This window comes from Gadus chalcogrammus, chromosome 1, assembly GCF_026213295.1.
Source record: "Gadus chalcogrammus isolate NIFS_2021 chromosome 1, NIFS_Gcha_1.0, whole genome shotgun sequence".
NCBI lineage: Eukaryota > Metazoa > Chordata > Actinopteri > Gadiformes > Gadidae > Gadus > Gadus chalcogrammus.
Window position 1 is genome coordinate 22,472,226 of NC_079412.1, and position 20,000 is coordinate 22,492,225.

General features: G+C 44.9%; 2 protein-coding genes across 2 annotated transcripts in view; both read right to left on the minus strand.

Annotated features, from left to right (window-relative positions):
* The window catches only part of igsf21b (immunoglobin superfamily, member 21b), an 11,472-nt gene extending 11,023 nt beyond the window's left edge, over window positions 1-449 (minus strand). Inside the window, exon 1 of the mRNA XM_056596371.1 lies at window positions 301-449. Coding sequence (XP_056452346.1) covers window positions 301-376 — 76 coding nt within the window. The 5' untranslated portion in view covers window positions 377-449. The remainder of the gene's footprint in view (window positions 1-300) is intronic.
* Window positions 450-1,640: 1,191 nt separating this feature from the next.
* LOC130387349 (DENN domain-containing protein 2D-like) lies at window positions 1,641-19,807 on the minus strand. Its single transcript, XM_056596383.1, has 14 exons — window positions 19,515-19,807; window positions 17,316-17,354; window positions 15,947-16,042; window positions 11,914-12,104; window positions 11,430-11,542; window positions 10,789-10,858; window positions 10,628-10,705; window positions 9,711-9,851; window positions 6,233-6,381; window positions 5,580-5,751; window positions 4,654-4,704; window positions 4,170-4,251; window positions 2,918-3,166; window positions 1,641-2,804 (listed from the first exon to the last, which is right to left on the minus strand). Exons 1-14 carry the CDS (start codon window positions 19,576-19,578, stop codon window positions 2,740-2,742), a joined length of 1,560 nt encoding a protein of 519 aa, XP_056452358.1. The 5' UTR covers window positions 19,579-19,807; the 3' UTR covers window positions 1,641-2,739.
* Between the last annotated feature and the right edge of the window lie 193 nt (window positions 19,808-20,000).

The window sequence follows — 20,000 nt, forward strand, 5'->3', positions numbered from 1 at the left end:
GAAAAATGACCCTATGCTATTCCACGGTAGGAGTCGTAACCAATAGGATGGGTTTAACTTGTTTAACCTAATTTAAATGTATAGTATACTATATACATTTCTATCTCTGTATGAATATCATATAGTCTCTGTGACAAGTTGTGTAGAAGTCAAACATCATCACCCGTATCTGACCCAATTTACAAGTGTTTAACGGCAAAAGGACGGAACTCCATTTAAAGCAGAAAACCACCAAGGAAACCCATTTACGACCATAGTCTCCAACGGTGGACCGCGTCCGGGAACCGGCGCTGCGCTTACCTCCGGCGGGATGGAGACACGAGGCGGAGAGGAGGAGGAGGCAGAGCCGCAGAGCCAGGACCAGGTCGCCCCTCATCCTTAGCTCCTTGCGGCGGGACCCAGGGAGGCGGGCTCGGCCAGGGGACCACAGGGTGCTGCAGCGGGCTCGTCCGCCGTCATCCTCCGGGCTCCACGGCGCATACAGCGCGCAGCGTGTGCCTATGATGTGGAGCAAGGTAGGCTTGTGTGTGTGTGTGTGTGTGTGTGTGTGTGTGTGTGTGTGTGTGTGTGTGTGTGTGTGTGTGTGTGTGTGTGTGTGTGTGTGTGTGTGTGTGTGTGTGTGTGTGTGTGTGTGTGTGTGTGTGTGCGTATGATGATGTGCGTAAAGGATGATAAGTAGTTCAGTTTGAGGTGTGTTTTTTTCTGACTAGCATAGCCAACAAAAAAAGAGTAACAAACGATGAAGAATTATGATGAGAAATTCCTTCCAAACATCACATATCCAAATAAACATTTAAATTCCAGGTTCGTGCGTGGGCGCCACATAAAAAGTCCTATTTTGTGGCTGCAACATTTGAACGTATCAGTAGCCTTTATGGTGAAACCCTGTGGATACACTAAATATAACCCAAACACCCACCGCGATGTGGAGCCAACAAGAAGCGTAGGCGTCTCCAGGTCGGTGTGGCCGGGGGACACAGCGACCTGGCAGGAGAGGGAGGAACCGAGGTTAGTGTGCACTGGCGGCCCCTCTAGGTGGAGTGGGGGACTGCAGTCTGACCCGCGGCTCGCCAGACAGTAACGACAGTAGGGGATTGTCGTGTCCCCTGGGGACACAACTAAGATCATTCTTAGGAAATTACCGAGGAAGGAATTCTACCAAGCTCCTTCATAGAGGAAGATGAAGATTCATTCCTCAATGTCTCCGATGCCTATAATTATTATTATTTTTTTTAATAATTTCTTACATTTAGGCTATTAACCAGCCATAATAAGTTGTTTCATTCCATTCTTTTATTTATTTTTAAGTAGTCTCACTTTTGCGCCAAGCGTTCAATCACCTCCAATCTCTGTAGTTAGTAAAATACTAAGAAGTGATCAACACTTTGTCTCTTTAGCATAGCATAGCCTTGACCTTAGCCTTTTCTATATTATTCTAATAATATACCACATTTTACTTACTGAGTAGCAACAAATTACAATGAGATGACATTTTAATAATAATATATAAAATCGGTAGTAGCCTACCAATGAAAAAGGCTACATTTATTAATAACGTAAGAGGATGGTATTAAAATTAGTTAAAATTAAGAATATAATTATTCAAGAAGAAACATACGATTTTTTTCTTGAGAAAAATTACAACCGTTTCTTTTTCAAGATACTTAAGTGATCCAGCCCGATTGTTGCCCTTTGGCTACTGTTAGCGCTAAATCCCTCTAGTAGGAGAAGCTGACCCTTTATCTTAATGACAGATGGGTACACATTTAGCCATTCTCCCATGCTGGCCTTATTGTTCATTAATACTGTTGATAAACAAGCTACATTTATGTCTCGTGCCAAATACTAAAGTGAATCCATTTATGCCTAATCATCAATATTGCCATGTATTTAAGTTGGATAGCTGAAACTATTTTTTACCAGACAATAACACTTCTTTGCAAGCCTTGTCGCCAACACTCGGTCAAATGTGTTATTTATCATTCTTGAGGCTCTTCTATGCAAGCAAACTAATTTAAATGCCCAGCCTGAGTCTACGACACCCAAATATGCCAATCAAAAATGTCACATATAAATCAAACATGTTTATTCATGACTGACGACAGTGGCTTGTCCCCATGCGATACAGTGATACGACAATATCAAACCTGACAGCAGTGCTACCCGGCGTCAGTTCGGTCTTTGGAGAAAAAAAACAATAAAATGAGTTGAATTCTAAAAATGAATACTAGTTTTCCCATGTAATTGTACCTTTAAGACAGGAAAGAGCGCAAGCTAATCCTATGAGCTGTTCTTGTGTTAGCGCTCACCGCTAACAAAAGCTAACCGGGGCAACGCAACAGTCACATCATACACAAAGTGGTCTTATCCAACGATGGGTCGACAGGTTCATTCCTTCTTTTAAAATTAACCGCCCCTCTGACTTTAGATTAAAATCAATGGTAAAATAGCAGCACAATTATCACTTTTTCTAGATTCATAAAAATACAATTAAAAGATACAGCGCTACAAACGCGTTCATATAGAGACACACAAAATCAATGAATCGTATTTACAGGCAACAATAATGGACTTAATTTAACTGTTTGTCCCAGATGTACACAGCTTATATTGGGAGTATGCATCGTTTCCTTGGGTCTGGTCCATGTTCCTTTATTCCAGAACCTACTTATGGAATAAACTGTTCCGGAGGCGATGTTAAATTATTTAATATGCCTTCATCTCTGTGGGCCGTAGTATTCACCGCTTCTTCTTCTCCGCTTTCCCATTATTCTGGTATTCCTGAATCTTCTGATGGAAAATTCCTGGGGTGATAAAAACACAAAAACACAGTTTGTCAGTCAACGCTTTCCAGGAAACATCCCTGATCTTCCCAACATTTGGAAAAAATATCCCACGCAGGTGCGCGCTGACGTACCTTGATGCGTCCCGGCCTGTCGCTGCTCCGCCTCCTGGATGAAGATGTCGAACATCTGCGTCTGCATGAACTTCTTGACAAAGTGCCGGGTGGTGTTGCTCTTGATGGACTTGTAGAAGGCCCGGCTCTGGAACGTCCTGCGCGCCTCCGCCCCGCCACTAGAGGTCAGGTACGAGGCGTAGTGGCCCACCGTCTTCACAAAGAAGCCCAGGAAGGCCTCGGACACCACCCGGTTCCACTCCTCCACGGCTGGAGTTAATAAATAAAACACATTATTAACTCACGGTATTCATGTTTCCAGTACAGAGCATCAATAACAGAAAATGAAAAATATAGATATAATTTTTTCCCCTTCAGCAGAGATCTAGGCCCACTGCATCAGGCCTCGCGTTACTTTGAACAAGATTCAACTTTATTGATCCCAGATGGGAGATTTGTGTAAAGTTTGCTTTTTTTGAACTAACTTTATAGCTGACATGTTTCCATTCAGAGGCTATCAATTTAGTGTGTGTGACTGTGTGACCGTTGGTTTTTGAAACTGTGTGTGCGTACGTGCCTGTGTGTATGTGTGCGGGACTGTGTGTGTGACACTGTGTGCGTGCATGTTTCTGTTTGACTTTTGCCTGTACGTTTGATTGTTTTGCCTGCGTGTGAGACTGTGTGTGAGACTGTGTGTGTGTGTGTGAGACTGTGTGTGTGACTGTGTGTGTGACTGTGTGTGTGTGTGTGTGTGTGTGTGTGTGTGTGTGTGTGTGTGTGTGTGTGTGTGTGTGTGTGTGTGTGTGTGTGTGTGTGAGCCTGTAAGACTGTTGCTGCGTTCCAATATCCATACTTCCATGAGTACACATAAACGTAGTACACCATCTGCACTCACTAAGTGCGCTCATTTTCAGATGTCAGTGTTGATCCAAATCGAATACTCCGTAGTGCACTAACCGAAAATTACAATCACGACTGCCGCCGCGGCTTCTCCCCCGCGATAAACATCCCTTGAATGGTGAACTCTTTACGCCTAGCAGATATAAAAAGCTATAAAAGCTATACAAACTACAGAAGAGTACGAAAAGTGTACATCGATCCACACTTCGCGATTTGACCGTTTTGAGTACACCATCCGGGTCCTTTCAGTACACTTATTTTCGCCCCATCTGAATTTGAACGCCCTACGTACTCAAACTAAGGCTAGTAAGTACGGATAGTATGGATATTGGAACACAGCATGTGTGTGTGTTGTTGTGAGCACTTTACTAACTAGCTTTCTCCTTCTTGTTCTCCAGGGCCAGCAGGATCTCGTCATGCAGCTTTGGAGGTAAGATGGATCTCTCATCGCCGATCTGAAACACATGACCGGCATTTTGAGGATTTCCTCCAAGATTACCTTTTGAGGCAGTCATCTCAAAATGTGATCTCAAACTCTAATTTTAGGGATCCCATTTAAATTTTCGAGTTTAATCAAGTAAATCAAGAATGTTTTCGTATGTCGTTCAAAGAAAAAGTGGTGTGAATAGGCTGAAAGGATGTCTGCTGATTGGCCCTTAGCCAATACTCCTCTGTTGATTAACGGATTAGGATAAACACACGAGCCACGTTTCATAGGGTGATGACACCTCAATCAACAGATGACGTCACTACTGTCGTGTCAACACTACACAATCAGATAAAAGTGTTCAGAGATCACATTTCGATGTTGCTTCCTGGATGACATTTTGATGTTACTAAACAGACGGCCGTCTTACTGAAGCGATGAACGTCTCTGTCCTGTTCTCCGACAAGTCCACCAACAGCATCTGTGTGGAGCAGCAGAGTCACAAGGGACTGAATACACACAGGGGGAGAAGGAATAGTAATGGTGCTATCCATTTGTATGGTACGCCGGTACGTCCGACCTGCTCTAGCGAGAACGTGACGTAATTTCCTGTATTGCAGCACTTCTAGCGTTCCCGTTTCACATTGGCTAGTCATTGTTATTGTTAGCTGTGTTAGCCTCTTTAGCAAACCAGCTCGAAAACAAACAACGCAACTTTACATTGCATTGCACGCACAGCAATGCATAAATTGGTGATCGGAATAAAGTAGGATTGCAATCAAATGTGTAAGAGCATTTCAAATCAATATAATGACGAACGTGGTACAAAATACAAAGAAAATAAATCTCTTTACTGGCGCAGCCATTTTCGTTTTGAAGAATAGCGAGTGGGACCGACCAAAAGGGGGTGTTCCTCTGGGAAATGCTGCAAGAAAGCTGGGAGATTTACAATTTACGACTAGAACGTACTGGCGTACCATACAAATGGATAGCACCATAAGCATGCATTCCACTCCTTCATTCGTGTGCGGATTCCCTCTATAAAAGGTCAAGATTCAACTGGGTTATCTTTTGTTTGGAAGTCTAAATCTGGAGATCCCTGATGGAAAAGAAAAGTAACGCAACTTGTTCTAGCTCACTGTTGAGGTAAACTTTGATATAATAATGCTAAATAAAAGCTCTGGGTCCGATTTAGCTCCTCTGCACCTATTTATTGAACACTTTCCCCCGTTCTCAGCCTCAATTCTGAGTCTCTTTGGTTCGCAACATCTGCCAAACCGATGACTTCATGCAGAACAAGTTCCTGCATGGGAAGCATGACTCGGGAGAGTTTCTTCTCCTACGGGAGAAACTCACGTCGCACTTGTCATCGATCAAATCCACCATCTTCTTCTGGACCCCCAGCAGGTAGGGCGTGGGCGCCATGACAACGTCGATGAGGATGCTGGGCACAATGGAGATTAGGGTGTGCTGCCAGGTGAAGGGGTACAGCAGGGCCGAGACAGCATGGGCCACCTGGGACAACGTTCTGAAGGAACACACACACACACACACACACACACACACACACACACACACACACACACACACACACACACACACACACACACACACACACACACACACACACACACACACACACACACACACACACACACACACACGACAAGTGATTATTAGGCGAGTGCCGCATGCAGCGCTAAACTATTGTTATTTTATAGGCAAAAAAAATGGAGGTTATGATTCAACCCCCACATTTTCCCCTTGATCCGATACGATTATTCTTTTTGGAGCGATGTGATTGATCGAAAAAGGTAAACATTTCGAGCAATCTGATTGATCCAAAAAAAAAGTCATTTGAGTGATCCGATTGTGCTTTTAAGCTAAACAGATGGCTCGAAAAACTAATATTACGCATTCCGACCACGGTAAGAAAGCAATAACAAAACGGCTCCAGCCACGCGTTGCGCACAGAGGTCGTTCCTCCGGAGACGGACGTGTTCTCCTACCCCAGCTCTTCGGCGATGAAGACGATCCTCCTCTCCAGGACGGCGGCGGCGAACACCAGCAGGATCTCCTGGTTGCTCAGACAGCCGCACAGCGTGGCGAAGTTCACGTGCTCCAGCCAGGAGTCCAGCGGCCGCGTCAACTTGATGATCTGGGAGGGGGGGGAGGCGAGGGGGGGGGGGGGGGGGGACACCGTCGTAAGGTCCCCGGACACTTTAAATGAAGAGAGGCTTCCATGACACCAGACCGGAGACCTCCCCGACACCAGAGACATCCAGCTAACTAGACATCAAGCTAACTAGACCCAATACATCAAGCTAACTAGACATCAAGCTAACTAGACCCAATACATCAAGCTAACTAGACATCAAGCTAACTAGACCCAATACATCGAGCTAACTAGAACTCAAGCGAACTAGACCCAATACATCCAGCTAACTAGACATCAAGCTAACTAGACCCAATACATCGAGCTAACTAGACATCAAGCCAACTAGACCCAATACATCCAACTAACTAGACATCCAGCTAACTAGACATCAAGCTAACTAGACCCAATACATCCAACTAACTAGACATCGAGCTAACTAGACATCGAGCTAACTAGACATCCAGCTAACTAGACCCAATACATCCAGCTAACTAGACATCCAGCTAACTGGACATCCAGCTAACTGGACATCCAGCTAACTAGACATCCAGCTAACTAGACATCCAGCTAACTAGACCCAATACATCCAGCTAACTGGACACCAGCTAACTAGACATCCAGCTAACTAGACATCCAGCTAACTAGAAACCAGACATCCATCTAACTAGACATCCAGCTAACTAGAAATCCAGCTAACTAGACATCCAGCAAACTAGAAACCAGACATCCAGCTAACTAGACATCCAGCAAAGTAGAAACCAGACATCCAGCAAACTACACACCAGACATCCATGTAAACTAGACATGAAACAGAGTTACCGAATGGCTCAAACAAACAGTTAGCAGGTAGCCAAAAGCTAACCAACAAGGAAAGTGTTGACCCATCACAACAGAGAAAGCTCTATACTAGCCAACACCGGTTCTAGGACTCCCCATTTTGGGTGTATGACTGATTTGGGGATGTGCACACTGCACCCACAATTGTATATATCTATCCACAAGGCGCGATTCGCATTTGTATTTATTTATAAAAAGCATTTTTAGGGAAGCTTCCTGCCTATATCGCATCATTGATTGACTGGTGTTCAAGCCCCTACCAGACACGGAATGTCAGGTTGCCATTAAAGATCGGAAAACTGCTTTTAGTTTTTATGCCCCACCAGCCTGGAACACCCTGCAGCATGAGCTAGGTATTAACACCGTGGATCCATTCATTCATTGCAAATGAGGGCTTTGCCCTCAATGAATTTAAATGAAAATAAATAAAGTATGTTTTTGTATGTCGTTCAAAGAAAAGTGGTGTGAATAAGCCGAAAGGATGTCGGCTGCACTCCACTGTTTTATGAACGTCAACACCGAAGGATTAAACAAACAAGCCACGTTTCCTAGGGTGATTACGCCTCAAATCAACAGATCCCGTCACTACTGTCGTGTCAACACTACGTGTAACACAATCAGATCCTGTTCGGATCCTTGTGATGCTTCTCACAGTCTCGCTGATTAACTGCGCTCGCGCTGCACTATAACAGCTTATAGTGCAGGCTTCTGCCTCCGCGCATCAAACCCTATTGTCCTCCTGTACACCTATTGACCCGTTCTTCCTGTTACTTCCCCCATGACCAACGATCCTCAGATATGGAAATAACGACAGGGAAAGTCCACAACAGGAAAATCCTTTCAGTATGGGGACAGGCCAAATGTTGCTGGCAGAGTGCATTATAGTAAACCGAAAAGTGTCTTGCAAAGAAACACAGATAAACCAGAACGCGACCTGTGGGCCGAGGCAATCACAAGCCCTTGAGGCTTACCCATTAAACAAAGAGTTTGCCCTTGTCTTCACTGTTAAACGGGTTGATAAGAGAGGGACGCTGTTTGAATAGTGAAGGTGTGGCGAGGTCCGCGTACAGGCCCCTTATCCCGTATCAGGTGAGGCTCAGGTAGGCAGCCGCCGGCGCGTTCATGGACCTTGTCGGACGTTGAACCTGACATTCCGGGGAATTTTAGATCGACCAGAGGTCAGACTTATTTCAGAACATGTGTGACTCTTCGGATTTGGGCCTGAAATGACCTTACTATATTGTATTACAACGACTAAAATGTCCCCTTTTTAAATAGCACCTTCCATTTCATTGATGATTTAGGCCTATTACGTTCGCTTTAAGTCAACTGAAGAAAGCCTTTAAATCAAACCATGTCTCCGTAGTTTTTGCATGGAAATGGCAACGGCAGGTAGGATCAGGCCATTCTCTGCCTATCCCTGATCGAGAGATCTCAAGTTACGGAAAAAAGAAAACCAACAAGAGCTGCCGAGCAGGCTGCATGGCTTGCGATGCCAGTTCTGCTGCGTGTGTGAGTGTAGCACGGTGCGTCTGCTCTCAGATGTGTCTGAGCATGTCCTCCATTAGCCAACCTCTCTGAGTTCAACACCCATCGCCAACTACAGGATAGACCTGTATTATCGTGTTACACTTTAGTACAGTCACTCAGGGAGGCGTTGCTTTGCCCTGCTAAAAATATGCCACCCAAGGGTGCGTGTGTTTGTGCGTGTGCGTGTGTGTGTTGTGGGAAGTGACATCTAATGATGATATTGTTTATTTTTTTAATCGTTTTTTATCACGCAATGAGAGCGAGATTTCGACGGGCTGCGTGGAAGCCTATCTGATTGAGAATCGCTGAACGTATCACTAAGTCCTTGGTGTTTATTTGATGCCGTCTCATAGGGCTGTAAACTGGACATGGTGTTATTGCAGGGAGATTGAGGCAATCATGGGTTCTAACGTAAAGTAGGTCTTAATCGTGTCCGGGCCATGAAAGCTCTCCCTTGTTCCTATCACGTTTAAATGTAACCTTTGACCTTCACTATCACGCAGGCACGAACACACACTGTAATGATTACAGACAAACATAAAATAGAGGTGTGCAGACACAATTGGCAGCATTAATAGTGCACTCCTTAATCACTGTCACTATGGATTCAAGTGTCTGCTAAATGAAAATAAAGCCAATCCTCATTTACAATAACTCCGGCGAAGACGCCACACTCAGCCATAACCGAACCACTATAAAAAAATACCACACATTCGGACAACCAGGGATACAGAATACAAAACACGACAATAATTCAAAGCATAACTTTATGGTTCTGCGTCGGGTTTTAGTGAGCGGACCAATCACAGCCCTTGCTGCTGCGTCGCCTCGACGAATGATTACATGTCTCTGGGAGGTGCACGTCCGGCCCTTGGGGTGGACGCAAGGAGGGTCCGCAAAGACGTAAGGGGTCCGTAAACCCCCTTGCGTTGTGTCGACATGGAACCATAACTAAGCCTCACCTCGGTTCCGGACTCTGGGATGTGGCTCTTGATCTCCACACTGTTCCCGGGCGCAGGGAACGGGGACTCCCTCAGCTTCTGCATGAAGGGGTAGATCATGGCCATGGACTTCTGCCGGCGCTTCTCCACCTCGTCGAAGATCTGCAGCCGAGAAGAGAGCGAATGTCGAGGAAGGACGGTTACGCTTTGCATCTTTAGACGCTCATTTGGTCTTTGCACGGTTCTCAAGTGTTCTGTCGGATGTCTAAAGAGAAACACGACTAATTAAAAAAGAAAGGAAAACACAGACTTAAATTTGTTGGAACTGTTGTGGCCCAAGTAGAGGGATCTATCTTTGTACCCGTGTTGGTGTGTATGTACACATTTGAAAATAGTATAGTTATAAATAAATTACATTAAAAAGTATGTGTGCGTCTATTTGTTGTGCGTACTTCAATAAATTCAAGACATTACAGGAAGCGTTCTCAACAATAGCTTGAACGTGACACAGCTCTCTGCAACGTTTCGTGACAATGTAAAACCACCTTCAAAGTGTCTTTTGTTTGCCACATTGTGTTACAGATCAGGTAAAACTGGATTTCAGGGCAGGCAGAATGGAGCAGGGAGCTGTTTTGATCATCGAGTTGCAGGACAGACCAAAGGATTTTACACTTTGTTACGCATTCCTAGAACATATTTAGGGCACATCTATTAAACATTATTTGTGAAATAGCTGTATAAGTGGAGAACAGAGTAAACAATGGAGAAAAGAAAATTTCATAAAACAAATAGAATTACATTATTATTGTAATTATTTTTCAAATCTTCGAAATATAATGATTTGTAACGTAAGGATTTTGTTTATTATTCTGAACGACTTTTTTAAAATCATAGGTAGTCCATTGTTTTCATGGATGATGTCACTTTGTTGACGGTACCTTGGAAAAGAGACCAAAACAGGCCAGTTTGCTGATGATGCAGTAAGCCTCTGGCGGGCACGCTTTGTTACCTTTGGGCTGAAATAAGAAGGAAAGGTAGTCAATGATCTACAAGGTACACTATATACCCCATACACCTCTAGCATCATAAACATGCTCACCAATAACCTCCGGCAGTATCCGTTCTTCCTGCTGCCGTCCACCTCGGTCAGAACAAACGAGAACGTCTCGCTGCAAACGAGCACAACACAACACCACAAGGGGCGCTTTTAGTGTGAAAAGCACAGATTGTTACACGCAGCACGTTCACAGGACCAAAGGTACAATACGAACAGCAGGTTGCGCAGAGCGAGAGCTTGCAGTACGTGATAAACCCAGAAACCAAGTTTCAGCCAGAACGAATGAGAACGTCTCGCTGCAAAACGAGCACAACAACACCACAAGGGGGGCTTTTAGTGTGAAAAGCACAGATTGTTACACGCAGCACGTTCACAGGAACACAGGTACGATACGAACAGCAGGATGCGCAGAGCGAGAGCTTGCAGTACGTGATAAACCCAGAAACCAAGTTTCAGCCAGAACAAATGAGAACGTCTCGCTGCAAACGAGCACAACAACGCAACACCACAAGGGGGGCTTTTAGTGTGAAAAGCACAGATTGTTGCACGTTCACGTGACCACAGGTACCGCATGATCAGCAGGATGCGCCGAGCGAGAGAGTGCAGAAGGTGAGAAAACCAGGGCATGCAGTGGCAACAGAATGAGGCGGAGGAATCTGCAGTCGTGCGAGTAGGGGGCCCACCTCTGGTACTCTGTCATGGGGGCCCAGTCAATACCCTCAGGGAAGCAGAACAGAGTGATGGCCTTCAGGATCTTCTCCTCCTCTTCCTTCTGAGACCTCCCCATTCCGTCTCTCTGGAGGGAGGGAGGGAGGACAGACGCACGTTCATTGTTCTGAGGATCATTATTACCGATGGGTTCGTGAACAACTGAAAGTGTGGAGAGTTACTTCTTGGTTTCTGTTTCGTCGGGGGATTGTAACGAGGGGGTTTCTACAGTGGTATTCCCCCTCCTGCCCCTCTCCCCCCCTCCTGCCCCATCTCGGGCCCCTCCTACCCCCCTCCTACCCCCCTCCCCCTCCTGCCCTCTTCCATCTCCTACCCCCCTTCCCATCTCCCCCCCTCCCCATATCTCCCCTCCTGACCCCTCTCCCCTCCCCTCTCCTCTCCTACTCCCCCTCCCCATCTCCCCCTCCTCCCCCCTCTCTCTCCCCCCTCCCCCCTGACCTTGGGGAACTGGTAGGAGATCTGGGGCTCGTAGCCGCCGCCGCCGCCGCCGCTCTTCACCAGGCTGACCACCACCAGGTACTCGAAGAAGTACTGGCCCCGGATAACGCGGGGCTCACGCTCCAGGGGCTCACGCTCCAGGGGCTCCGCGGGGCCCGGCTCCACCGGGGACTCCGGCACGTCTTTTAACCCTGGGGGAGGAGGGGGGGAGGGGGGGAGGGGAAAGGGGAGGAGGGAAAGGGGGGGAGCCATCAGTCAAGCAGGCGCCCAACTTCTGCTTGAGAACTTCTTCTTTACTGTAAACATTACTTTTTTATTTCATTTTACCAATATTTTATCCTTTATACTTCCTTTATTGGAACCTTGTATATTTGTGTAAATGACAATACAGCTGACTTTAGCCTCCTTAAGTATTTTGATCCTGATTGCACGTCGATTCACTGCATTGTGGCAACTTCTAGCCTATATTATCGTTGTTATTACTTTTATTATTATTAATAATAATATTGTTGCCATTATTAACGTCGTCTCAAATGTATGATTGTAACTTGATTTATTGTTCTTTGTTTTATCTTGGTTTTTTATAGCACTTGTCAATTTTTTATTTTTTTTTAATGTGCTTTACAAATACATTTACATTACATTAACTTTGACTTTTGACCTTTTGACTTGCACCCACACACACACATACAATCTCACACATACCCACACATTCGAATGGTAACTTCCTCTTCCTCTGAACGTGTTTTTAAGTGTGGTAAACTCGTCAATGCTTGCAGGTTTCAACATTTTAACCAACAAGACCGACATGTTTCCGCTCGGCAGCTCGGCGGTGGCACTGCAATGGGGCCGGCGGTTATCGCAAGCATGGAGTGATCCAACGGCAGACGAGAGACACAACACTGCCGTTATCATGCACGACAGCCCATTTCAGTACCCATCACCCTCCTAGCCCTTCCTGGAAGGAGGGATCCGTCTTCTGCGTCACTTCTCCAGGTTTCTCTTGTCTAGGTTTTGGAGGGCTAGGCGTTAAGGGGTTCATGTAACGAGGATCGGTGAAGCTGTGTCACTTTCTATGGTGGTTGTTCAGTGTCAAAGTGTGCATCATCGCGCCCTCAAGATGAAAACAGGATACAAAAATAAGAAAAATTAAACAAAAAGTTGTTGGACATAACAAAATGAGTGTGTACTCCAGCAGTACATACATGCAACACCAGTCCACACTAGACCCCTGTTTTAGGGACTAGGGTGTTTCCGCACACAGTCCACCTGATAAAAGCATCTGCTAAATGGCTAACTAGTAAATAGTCCAAACCAGATATAGCATAGCGCATAGACACGTGCTATGCTAAATTACTTGTGCATTTCTTCAATACAGCATACCCTGTGTGATTGATGCAGTTTAGGCAGCAGGCCGACGGTATGGGTTGGAAAAATAAAGAAACGAATAAAGTAAAAATAGATCCAGCAATATCACGATATTGTCGCAGAGTGCGGCACCTAACTGGCTTTCTCGGTCTCCAAGCACGGTCTCCAAACCACGCTTGGGAGACCAAGCAGAAGATGTTGATGCTCCCGCCCACAAGCTCAAGACTTAAATACGCCAGCGCGACACGGGACACTGCACACGAGACGCCCCAGCGCCCCTCCGAGCAACTGCCATCAGCGCAGCGCTGCTCTCTCCTGAAGTGAGGAGCGCAGATAAAAGGGTTTCTGCAAGTTTCAGCACGTCAAATTTAAGTCCTTTTTAAGACCTTATTAATACCACCTTGAATGAAATTTAAGACCTAAAACACGCGATGGTGGGGGTTGGCAACAGACGCGAGCCAACTTCGGAACGGACGCTTTCCAGCCAACTGTCCTTGAATTTGCTACCTACCCATTGTCGCAGACTAGCTAGCAAGCACGCAGATAATCGTTTATATATGCAGCTAGCAAGAAAGAAGCCTCTCTACATGTCCTTCGTGAAAAGACCCACAAAAAAAATAAAAAATAATAATAGTCCTGCCCCGACAAATTTAAGACCCTGAGTTACAGTATTTAAGACCAGCATATGACATTTGTAACGAATTTAAGACTTTTTAAGGACTTAAATTTAGAAACACGAATTTAAGACTTAAGACTTTTTAAGGATGCGCGGACACCCTGAGATATCCACACACCCTGAACGAGACGGATATCGGGAACGGCGAAGGAAACAGTCCGTTCCTTAAAGTCAAGGAAAGTGGCGCCCTAAGGTGATGTGTGAGGAGTCCCGCTCTGTCACTTGTAGCACCGCGAGCTCGTACAGCTGTAGAACGTCAAAGAAGGGAAGGAAGGAGGAACCGATGCAGCAGACCATCTCGCACAAGACCAGGAACGCCAGGAGGAATCGGCCGGTAGATCCGCTAAAAAAAGGATTCGGAATCCCCTGCCAAGCTGAGGAAGTCATGTGGGCTAGTGTGCGTGCCTGGTCGGACTCCTGGTGGAACATTATCTGCCATAGCTGAGGAGGAGAGGAGCCTACGAAAGGAATTCACACCACTGGTGCTCACAGAAGACCCACCAAGCTGGTGGAGAACACATGACGGATATCCTTTTGTGGCCCAAAGAGACATTTTGTTCCCCCGGTAATAGCGTTACAGCAGAAAGAGCCTTCTCGACGGCTGGAGACATGGCCACCCCACAAAGGAGCACTCGCAGCGTATTGATTAGCAGTTTTGATCAGATCAGTCAGTCAATCTGTTGCTCAATATTAAGTTTAAAAGTGCTATGTTCCAGCAGCAAACAGTACCACATTCTATTTATTTGAATTTAAGAGTACACGTTGAATTTAAATAGTACTACAGCACAGTAGTCTACACACGTTTTGCAATACAATCTTTTTTATTTTATTGCGTCAATATTGTTAATCGATAAGTATTGTGATAATATAATATTGGGAGACCTCTCTTGTGATTCCCATCCCTACCGACTGTCATGAGAAAAGTATGCTATGCCCATGTTTTAAATCATTATTTATTTAATTAATTGAAACACAGGTTAAACTGGGTTAGGGTTTTCCCCGTAATCCCTACACGGTGAAGAGAAAGGGAGGGGTTTAGGCCAGGAATGACAACAGCTGATGCAAAAGGGGAAGAGAAACCAACAGAAAGAGCCCTTTTAACAACATACATTCAACCAGTTTTTACTGCTGCTGTTCTTGGTATGACTGCATGTTGGTATACAAATGCCTGCCAACCAATGGAATAAAAACATTTAAGTACTGAGCACCCTTTGAAGCACTTCTTTTAAATCTTTTTCACCTTCTCGCTTTCATGTGACGGCGTATCTTTATAATTTTTTCATTTATATTTTATGCATTTATATTACTTCTGATTGCTCTTCTCTTCCTCTTTTTAACTGTCTTTCGCAAGTTATTTTGGACTACTTTGACTTGTAGACCAGTGAAATTGTGTAACCGAAACGGCTTGTCCTTCCCCACCACGATGTAATAATGTCTTTATCCATCAGTTTTTAGGTCTTTGTATCGGAATTGTATCGTCTTTTAAAGCACTTTGAAAATGTGCTAAAAAGTGCTATACATAATTATTAATAATAGTGAAAGAAATGCTAAAAAGTGCTATAGACAGTATTATTATTCCAATTAATATCAATAATATTATAATTGACATCGTCATGATTCCTTTGTGAAAGAGGAAGCTCTGCCTCCATGCGAATGCTAATCTGGTCATCGCAGACAGGTGTTTGGGGCGGCTCAGGACGTACAGCGGGTCGGCTGGTAACCGCAAGGTTGCTAGTTCAATCCCCGGCTCCTCCTGGCCGAGTGTCACGGGTGTCCCTGAGCAAGGCACCTAACTGCTCCCGACGAGCTGGCTGTCACCTTTGCATGGCTGACTCCGCCATCGGTGTGTGTACGAATGGGTGATTGTGAGTATTGTGAAGCGCTTTGGGTGGCCACTGGTTGCAGAAAAAGCGCTCTATAAATGCCGTCCATTTAACCATTTAAGGGCTAGCCACTGGCCAGCGTCTGGCTAGCTGTGCTGTTACTCACGGTCTTTCTTGCCGCGCCGGAAGGACGACCACAGAGTGCTGAGTCGCTTCATGCCGCTTCTCTCTGCGGCGGGTTCATCGTGGGATGAATGACTTCCTGTAAAGACAGAGCAACAACACGCCTGGCTCAACAACAGGTTGATGAAGTAGAAGCCCAGGGTCAGGGTTTAGCTCCAGAACTGCTGAGTTCACTCATCTTATTATTTAAAACTTCCCCGATAAGGAAGTGATGAATTAATGGCCCTAGAATTTTCATGATGAGATTATTCTTTGATTTAATTCAACTTCTATGCTATATTTGTGTACACTTTAAACAACATTTCACCTTCCCGTCTGAGGCTCATTACGATATTTGCGTAGTATCATTTCCTTTCACATTTTCCGATATCTCTGAATGGTTGATTTATAAAGACTCCTCCCCCCCCCTCTGAACTTCACCAGGACACACCAAACCTTGACCTGTATCGAACCATCTCCGACCTAATAATGAAGGTTTAACTCAACCAGCCAAAAACATTATACCTAAAAATAACCCTCCAGCAAATAATCACATATAATCCAGTTGGTACACAATGGAAACGATAACAAATAGAAATAACCCATATACTGTAGGTATAGTGTCAAAATTCACTGTTGTTGGGGTGTTTTAACGCAACACGCTTCATAGCAACCGGCTCATAGCAACCCAGCTCTGTCGAAGACGCTGCCAGTAACCTATTCGTCTGCGTAAACAACAGTAAACAGAGCGAGCGCTGAACCAAAACATTATCCAAAGTTCAAACCAAAACACATAACACTGTTTTTAGAATATTTTAACGGTCTTGTTAGTGATATATAATAATGGTAAATGGTGGCAATGGGGGTGGAAAAATACCATGGCACTGCACTTGGCTTTTGGAAACTTTTAAACTTCTAACACAGACCTCCGGTCCCAGTTAGTTTGGTTGGGTGAGGAGTGTACTTATCTTGGCCCGAGTTTAAAATGTGTAGATAGCTGATAGATATCATTTATCAGCCAGCCTGCTGGGTTTAGAGGAATTGAAACGGCTTTCTCCTCACCACTGATCCGCTTTCACTTTCTGAACTGGCCAGGAGGATTTAGTGTATGACTGGTATCCTGTGAAACAGGTTTATTGTTTACAGAGAGCCAGGATAGTCTAGGTCAGGCTGTTTGGCTCCCAGCCAAAAAAGGTTCAGAGTTTGAACCCGAATGTCCGCAGTCTACCTGTGGGCGCCCTTGAGCAAGTTCATGGCCTAACTCCACACTGCTCCTAAGATCCTTAAAGACCTGTGTCTTTGGGATACAGGTCTAGGCTTTGGGATAAAACTGAACTTTTCTACTGAACGATATCACTGTGAGGTCTACTTACCATCCCCGTGATCCATCAGCTGCATCTTGGGCTGCACACCTGGAAACAACAGAGGGGTTCAGGGAAGTTGGCGGCAGATATTGGGATTGGGAACGCTGTATATATGATGCATTCTTTAAAATTACATCATAAATGTATCATAATATATCATCTAATAATATCATTGTGCACCATGTGTGCTGCTGTGTACACCAGAGTGAATCATTACCCCCAAAGTCTTCCGAGTTTTTACAGAGAAAGGCAGGAAAATCTAAGAATTGTTTTACAGCCCAGTTCCAAGATCCGTCTTTATTGTTAAACCTCCTCTCTTCTCTCCAAAGAAAAAGAAGAAGTGCCAGGCCCGTTCAGGGTCCCAGAGGAGGTCACCACCTGACTCACAACGTAAGGTCCTGCGTTTGATTCCCAATTGACTCAACCAGATGCCTTTAACGTGACTCGGCGGATCGACCGTTCTTGACTGCTCATTGCGCTGCCTGGATTTACATCCTGGTGCTGAATTGCGACATGAAGATTCCTGAAGTCAGAACCACTAAACCAAAACAAGACGGTGAGAATATTAACATTCACAGCTGTTCCTGATTCTTCCTCCTGAGGGGGGGGGGGGAGGGTTACATATATAAATGTGCATATATATGTATTTACATTTATATACACATTTAGATATTAATATATATACACACGGATAAATCAAAGAAGATAGTAAGCATAAACTGTAAGTATATATATATATATATATATATATATATATACATAAACTTTTCCTTCAATATCCTCCTATTGCCTCCTCAGACCTCCTCTGGGGGGCATTGGGGCTTAACAGGCTGAAAATAATGGCCGACACATCTGCAAGAACTTTGTGATACAACCGAGTGAGTCAGCCTGCACCAGGATCCATGAGCAGCCGTTCACAACACAAGAACCTTGTTTACTTTGTTCTCATTGGGGGGGGGGGGGTTGCAGCCTGTCGACTTATTAAAGTGTGTATGTGTGCGTGCGTGCGTGCCGAAGTCTAGAGAACCTAATATTCATACAAAATATACCTCGATTGATTACCTTCCCCGTACACATATCCATCTGATAGAATACTACCTAAATGTTTCATGAAGCGTGGTTAGCTCATTTAAATATTTATCGGCTGTGAACACTGCGCTCGTTGCCTCACTAGGACCCATAGTGAACGTCAGCTCTCCCCGGGGCTATACAACATGTTACAACATCTCTGGCAGCGGTGTCTCCTAAATCTCTGGCAGCAGCCTCACCGTTTCTCCCTGCCTTCTAAAAACGTAGGTTTCTGAAATAAGTAGCGCTTTCTACGTTGTTACGTTCGGTGGTAGGAAGAACAGGGTTTTGTTCGAACGGTTGATGTTTTAAGAAGGCCTGTTGCTTTGTGACAGTGGAGCAAAGGTTGGGGTTTTCCTCCGGTGTGTATTAAGCTGCAACATTCCACGGTCCAATGAGGCATAATGTGGCCTAGATACTAGAGAGACGGTCGGCTGCTCAGCCCTCCATGAATAGATACCAGACATGTCCTACAACCAGACATTTACGTCTCTCTTAAAGGAACGTTTTTCATACACTGGCTTTAAGTTATGCTGGTGTTTAATCGCTGGTTTTCTTCTGCTTTTCTACATTGTAAAGCACTTTGTAAACCTTGTTTTGAAGAGGGTTCTTTTTATTTACATGCATACATAGGCCTACACATCTTATCTTAACACACAACTAAAAAAAAAGGGCGAGCCAATACACTAATCGATAATTTTGAGGGGTATCCGCCGTGTAAACAGTGGGTGCATCAGGGGCCGCCTCACGTGGGCCACTATTGATTGTGAACGGTGACCCTCCTGTCAAACCTGTGCGTCAAACACTCTCATTACAGATACAAAAATCAACACAAAAAGTGAGCTATCCCCCCCCCCCCCCAAAAAAAGAAGAAGTTTGGGTTCACGTTCACGGAAGACAGGTTTACGGTTCAGAGCTCTATGCTCGGCGTGTGTGGAAGGGGTCAACTTGTCCGCGGTGCACTTGTCCCAAGATTGCCTACTCAGGCAAAATAGGAGATAGTGCAAAGTAAACTTTGTCAACTTGGTTGCCCACTAGAGTCCGTGTAGTGCGTTCACCATACAACCTCGAAAACAGCCCCACCAAAAACATAGATGTAAAAGTATAATGGTAGGCTATTGGGTTTATTTCTATACTCACTCAATCGGCTGTGAGGATCAGTCGTGTGTTCTTTCGGAGCTCTCCGCTTCACATCTTCACTCATTTTCACCCTCCACCACTTTCGTTTTCCAAACGCAATGTCTCGTAGAAAGGCGACCAGTCTCCCATCAGATTGAACTTATTTTGAAGACAGAAGCTCGGGCGTCCTTCCACAGTGTTGGAAACGTGAATCCTTGACAACTCGATCACATTAGGGAAAACGCGGCTCTTGCTTTCAGTCCGCGAAGCACGACGCTCACCGGTGGAGTCTGTTAGGGACCGTCTAAAAAGAGTAGGCTAAGACTAGCACGCATTACATTGGGGTAGATGTATTCCAATGAAAGTGTTACTTTATTTCACTCTGATTAAATACGATCCATTGATCTAATCAAAAGGGCTCGATTATGAGTAGCAAAGACTCTTCTATTCATTGTAAACATTTTAAATAATTATTTAAATTGTATTATAGCAGGCCTATCTACCAAG